Source organism: Neurospora crassa, linkage group I (genome assembly GCF_000182925.2).
Source record: "Neurospora crassa OR74A linkage group I, whole genome shotgun sequence".
Taxonomy (NCBI): domain Eukaryota; kingdom Fungi; phylum Ascomycota; class Sordariomycetes; order Sordariales; family Sordariaceae; genus Neurospora; species Neurospora crassa.
The window spans coordinates 4830379-4836711 of record NC_026501.1 but is presented as its reverse complement, the minus strand read 5'-3'; the positions used below and the strand labels follow the sequence as shown (position 1 = coordinate 4836711).

Sequence of the window (6333 nt, the reverse complement as noted above, 5' to 3'; positions counted from 1 at the left end):
TGATCACCTGTTGCCGTGTCTGGGTACCGTAGTCATACATAGCTAAAATCGAAGCTAAGTGATTACCGATGTGAGCATCTATCTCATGGAGATCCAAAGTACAACCCAAACAACGGTACAAGGAGCGAAACATTCCACGACCTCCATTCCCAAAACTGAAAGGGCTTGCAAAAATCCACGGCCAAAGCTTTGACATGTATGTCATGTCCAAAAGCTGCCACTTGTTCGTTTCCCGCAATAATTTGGTGTTGCCCGAACCGGCCGCCCCCTCGGGCTGCTCCCTTTGTTTGCTATGTTGATCTGCCGCTGTCTTTATAACGAGAAAGAGAAACAAGAGAACAAGCAGCTGGATTTGCGTGTGTACTTGCGAGTAAGAAGACGTACTATGTACGTAGGTAATTCTCATAGGTAATTCATGACGTAGATAGAAGGCGCCGTGCCCGCAACCCAGGAACGCCTCTCTTCTTGGCTGGCCGGCTACGGGTTTGCGGTACTTAACAATAGACGCTGTTCTGTTCTATTCCTGATAATGAATCTCGTCGACGTCGGTCGAGTCCGTCCTTGGTAGGTTGCGTGCCCCCCCCCCTCCCCCTCCCCTCCTCTGAGAGCAAAGAGGGGTGTGGCTGTCTTTGCTGGGCGTTGGCTGGTTGGTTGGTCGCTAACAACACTTTAACTTCCGGCGTCTTCATGCGTCCTCGTCATATAATTTCCCTTTTCAGTGCCTCCCTCCGGACCTGGTCCATGTCGATATCCACGCACTTGGTACCCTCCGTGTAGATCATGCGACGGAAATGAGATCGGGGGATGGGGTAAGAGAGGGATGATCTTCGTTGCTTTTCCTTCTCGACATTTTTGTGATCTCTTGATCAGTCAGCAGCAGCCATCGTGATGTTCACTCCCCCTCTTTTGCTGCTTTGCGGTTTAGCCCATAAAACCGTTTTTTCTCCTTGCCGTCAGGGGTTAGGGCAAATGCCCGCATTGTGTTTTCTGTTGTCTTACAGAGGGACGAAGATTTGCAATATGCATGCTTCAAGCGGCCGGCCGGCCTTGTCAATTTAGGTCGTTCAGTCAAAGTGACGGTAGGTAGTTGTTACCCGCTTTGGAGAAATTGTTAAAGTTGCAACAAAAATTGCTGGTCGCACAGCTGAAAGATTGCAGTGATTGATGCCATGTGAAACGGCGTACATCGTGGTAGGACTGTGTAGCGAACAATGTACCAAAACTGACGTCGGTTCAAAATTCTGGTCCAACAGCTACAAGACGACAAAGGATGCATTGTCGCACAAAACTCACTCGGCTATAAACCACCAGTCGTGTGGCTCTTCGTTCAGGCTGAAGAAAGCCTGTAATTCCCACACCAAACCACATTATTCAAATCATTCCACCAAGCACATCTGTTAAGGTGATGTCAGAGAATGGACAGATCAAAACCCAGTAATTCAAGTTTTGACGATTTCTCGCTCGTATCAAATTTGGTCGAACATTTTGCATTGATAATTTTTGAAGTCCGCCCTATCCATTCTCATGCAACGTTGATCCCCGGCTTTGCTCTTCAACTTCTTCTGTTGAAGGACAGCTCGTAATGCTAAATATACAATTGCCCATAGAAGGGCATCCCGCTCCATAGACATTATGTGAACGTGTGGGGATATGAAAGAATCGAAAAAAATAAAAGAGAAAACAAAAAACAGCCGCCAATTCATGCCAAATGCGAGCCATTTCTTTGGTTCTCGCATGTCATCTCCGCGTGAACGCCCGTGTAAATGCTGAAGCAAGCCAAACCCGTTTCGCGCCGTGGGAGCTTTTTTGTGAGTAGCCAACCCTAAAGGTCATCCCTGAAACCCCTTTAGACCCTGTAGACCCTAGACCGTGACCTGCCGTTCCGAAAAGAGACCCCGATCTTTTGAGACTGTAAAACGCATACAGGTCTTGGTGTGTACCTGTTGTTGAACGATATGAAATCTCTGCCGGCCCCAAGCAGTGATGCGCTATTTGTATGCGGTGATTTGTCGCCTTTTCCCCCGTAAACACATGCCAGGCTTTGTAGGAATGATCCCTGCATATGAAACCCGATTTCCCATGGAGATGGTGATGAACACTTCTCGAAACCTTTCATGCCAATCCGGACCGTCTAGGTTGGTTGTATAACGTATGAGGTGTGAATAGAAAAGAAACGAAGATTGGCCGCCTAGGCAGATGCGCTGTTGTTGCTGTTGCCACTGCTTCTGCCGTTGCTGCTCTCAAAACTGTGGCAGCCACGCTCATGACGCTTCATGTTACTGCGAACGCTGAAGGCCTTTCCGCAGCCTGCATGGGGGCACTTGAAAGGCTTCTCACCAGTGTGAGAGTGGCTGTGGATTCGCAATGAGCTGGGTCGAGAGAAGGCCTTGTTGCAAGTCTGGCAGATGTACCGGTCTTGAGACTGCGGAAAAGATGCAGTGGAAGAAGGAGCAATATAGTGGTGATGTTGCCAAGGGTTGGCTCCCGTGACTGGTGCGAGAGTGACTGGAACTGGCACAGCAGGGGTGAAAGTCTAAAGCAAATGTTAGATAACTTTCATCTGTTGGATTTGACTGATTGTTCTCACCTGAGGGAGTGGTCGCTGATAATACAAGCCCGACATCTGCTGCTGCGGAGGGGGTGTCGGCTGCATGGGAGGATAATAAGGGTTCATGCCTGACTGACTCGAGTAGCCGGCTGACGACGGGTACTGTGTTTGGAAGGTTGATGACTGAACAGGGGCTCTAGGTGTAGCAGTGGCCATCTGCCGGGAGTCGGCTTCATGCTGGCTCAAAGGCGGCGTGGTCTCATAGTAGTAGTTGGAGCTGCCCTGAGACTGGCTTGCTGGCTTGCTCGAAGGAGAGCGGTATCCTTCAAAAGAAGCTTCCGAAGACATGGGAGGACTAGGGGGGAGGTTCGCCCTGATCGATGCTGGGTTGCCAAACTGGGAAGAGTTGGGACGGTTGTCAGGCTTTGAGAAGTGCACTGAAGAACGGTTAGTCTTGTGCAGTTCCGTGATATCAAGATAGGTTGACCGGTCATACATTGCTGAGACTGAGGAGATGTCTCTGAGGTAGGAGATCCCTGATCGGCCATGACAAGCAGGTTCGAAATCGAGGGTAGAGAGCACTTGTTGGAGTCGTCCAAAGGAGGGGAGGGTGGCGGAGCGAAGCCATAAGGCTGGGCAGGATATTGAGGCGTTAACGTCGTGGGTGCCATTTTGATGTCGGTGTGTGAGGTTGAAGTGTAGTGGACCGGTCTGTGTTGAGGATATTACTACTGCCTTTGATCGAGACGAAATGGTGCGTGATAAAAAGTATCGCTTGGTGAAATCGGATACGTGTGGTTGATTTTGGTGGTTTAAAGCAGCAACAGTGATGATGTCGTTTCTTTGTCTTTCAGACCCAAGCTTTGAAGCGGGCAGGGAGGTGAGAGGAGGGGGGCTAGCTTATGTATGCCGAAATCCAAAAGAAGCTTGTTGACAGTGAATGGGGTGGACAAGGTTGTTCTGAACATGGTACCATTTAGATCTCCCGAGGGCATGGAGACAAGAGTGGATGATACGGTGCCCCCTACAGGTTGATCCCCGGAGGACCAAGGCCATCAGTGGGTCAATTCACTTGCTGTCACAAATTATGGTGTGGGTCTACCGGGCGGTGGGCTTGGGGCCTTCCAGCGACAGAACCTTGGGTGGTGCTGTGCAGCAGCAAGGCCAGGGACCAGGGCTCTCAGGGCTACAGGTGAGTGTTGATCAGATGGATAGAAGGAGTGGGTGAAGTGTACCGTAAAATACAGAGTACCTGGTAAGTAAGGGAGCCTGCAGTGTCCAGCAAAGGTACTGGCATATATTAGCTCCTGCTATATGCGACCTCTGACATCGGCTGCATCGGGGTTGCCCTGGTTGATACCATGTGCTCCCTAACCCGTCGTCTGTAAACACGGATAACTTGCCGTCCGTATACAGAGCTGCGATCTTCTCGAAGGACAAAATGGCGAATAGGCTCGCCAAGGTTGATCGATCTCCAGAGACACAAAACGGTCGAGACCCGATGTCAGTGAAGGACCCCCGAGTTGGCCGAGTCAGTTCCTTCTCAAACCTGATTTCACAGCCGGGATCCCCACGTTTCTTGTGTAATTAAGAAGTCGGCAGGAAAGAATCATCATGATACACCCACCTCTCCCAAACTAGAGGGGTTTTCAAGTACGCAAGGCGGAGGAGTCCTGGGTTCTTAGAGATACGCCTGCGGTAACAAAACAGGCTCGCAAATTCGACGGAGGTCTGTCTGGTCACCACACCCGTGATGTGTTGGAACAGAAAGGATCGTCCTTCCACAGTGGGGATCCCTTGTACCAGCCAAGCCAGTGTAGCTTGCCGTTTTGATGGGCTTGCATGCGCCGTGAGGCGCTTGACTGAAAAAGGATACATGCCCGCTCTTAAGAACTGGTCTGTGTCCACCATCAGCCCCTGGCTGTCACGAACGCGCTCTGGGCGTCTGGAAACCAGAGGACCCCTGAAGCTTTGGGCAAGACTTGAGACGAGGAGCAGCACCGACATTTTATAAGTCCGATCATCTGCATGGATATGCGGATTTGGGCGAGCCGCCACAGCTTTCAAGAGTGCAGTCTCCGGGAACGTGCTTGGCTTCTGCTGTGACCGGATTGTCGACATATTTTTATGCCGTACCCATCTTACCACCCTGTCAAACGGCCTTTCAAGACAAATACCACTGTTTTTTTAAGGTTAAGATGGCTCGTGTCCCTGTTCAGACCAGAATATCTGGTTAAATCGGGAGTCTGGAATGGAACTTTGTACCTTATAGCAGCACCTCGGGTATGGGCTATCGCACAGACTACCTGATCTTCCTCGTCCACGATGTGGAAACAGATGCCCTGCTTCACTTCCTGACAGTTGGTGTACGTAGACCTGTACACTAGCGTACGCCGTTCACACTGATGCCGCTCTGCAGGGCGTACTCGATCAACAATTGACAGGACCGAAAAGTGACCTATCTCTTGAGGCGCAGGCGACGCCATGTAGTCCTGGCGAGTATCCTCAATAATCGAGAAGAAATTGCTGCACGTGAGGGCCATGCGAATCTTGGAATAGAAGCGCCGATCCTCTGTTTAACTGGAATGTGGTGCATACGTTACGCGGGTGGTAGAAAGGTTACGTACATCTACCCAGTACGGCGACGATCCAAAAACCGGAACAGTCTCAGGCAGCGAAGGAATCGGTGACATCCTCAGATCTCTGCGGAGCAAGGGTTGCTCACAATGATCCCACTGAAGGGTCCCCTTTCGGTCATTACCGTGACTGCCGTGGCCAATGGCACGGTTACGGTCGCTTGCGAAGTTGCGTAGCCCAGGACGCAGAATCACAGCATGGAGCGCTACACGAAATGCCCCAACATCAGTACGCAATAACCCGTTCACATAGCACAAGAACTATATACATACCGATGCGGTATTTTACAACCGATAGTTTGAGAACGTTCTGACCGGTTGCCGGTAGCTTCGTGACAGTGGTTCTCGTATTCCCCAGAGTATATACATATACAGCCCTGTGTTTTGGGTCGAGCCGTCACATCTGTCAAGGTCATATCCTGTGGAGAGAAGCGAAGCTATATTGATATCATCCTCAGACGGTTTCTGGCGAAATAGTCTCGGGGGGTTTCCAGAAACGAAGCTAATCTCCAGCGATCGTCGGTTGTGTAATCCGGAGGGCAGGGTTGCTTCGGGAAACAATATGATACTGTGTACATCGTTCGGGTACATCGGTGGACGCTATACATGGGCGTCGGTCAGACAGGGGGCTTTGTCTGGGGCACAAGATTGGTACTTACGTGGTAAATGGGTACATGGGGGGTTGGGGTTTAGGGGTCCGTGATCGACGGTAGAAGCGAGTCGTGATGACTGGAGAATGCGACGGAAAGCGGACAGCTTGTCTGGTCCTGTGTTTGGTATTGAGCAGGGGGTGTTTCCAGCGGCAGTGGGAAAGGCCTGGGTGCAGAAATGACTGCTCTCCCTCTGCTTCCGTCAGGCATTTGCGTCAAGACAACGGCGGGTAATCAATCGCTGTGGCACACCCGTGGCAGACCACGGTCCGGTGTAGGGCGGTTTCGTTGCAAGACGATTGATGGCGGGCTGGCGTTTCGAAGAAGGGCAGTCTGTCACCGACCTCGATTTAGGCCGGTTCCCCGCGCCTGTGCCACTGCCATGCGACTCCCGCGGGAATGACAGACGTGGATGTAGACCAAGTACCTTGCCTTTACATTCTAACAGCCTCTACAGCCCGGTGACAACTTTTGTGTAGCCCTGGCGGACTCGGAGGCC

General features: G+C 51.2%; 1 protein-coding gene across 1 annotated transcript; it reads right to left on the bottom strand.

Moving 5' to 3' along the window:
- Positions 1 to 1089: 1089 nt before the first annotated feature.
- NCU03184 (C2H2 conidiation transcription factor FlbC) lies at positions 1090 to 3526 on the bottom strand. Its single transcript, XM_959497.2, has 3 exons — positions 3045 to 3526; positions 2588 to 2985; positions 1090 to 2533 (listed from the first exon to the last, which is right to left on the bottom strand). The coding sequence occupies exons 1-3, from the start codon at positions 3217 to 3219 to the stop codon at positions 2189 to 2191; spliced, it is 918 nt and encodes a 305-aa protein (XP_964590.1). The 5' UTR covers positions 3220 to 3526; the 3' UTR covers positions 1090 to 2188.
- Positions 3527 to 6333: the final 2807 nt, after the last annotated feature.

Coding starts and splice junctions, on each gene's coding strand:
- NCU03184 (XM_959497.2), bottom strand. CDS start 3,219: ATGGCACCCACGACGTTAACGCCTCAATATCCTGCCCAGCCTTATGGC. Junction 2,986..3,044: donor ATCTCCTCAGTCTCAGCAAT/GTATGACCGGTC, acceptor ACCGTTCTTCAG/TGCACTTCTCAAAGCCTGAC. Junction 2,534..2,587: donor ATCAGCGACCACTCCCTCAG/GTGAGAACAATC, acceptor CATTTGCTTTAG/ACTTTCACCCCTGCTGTGCC.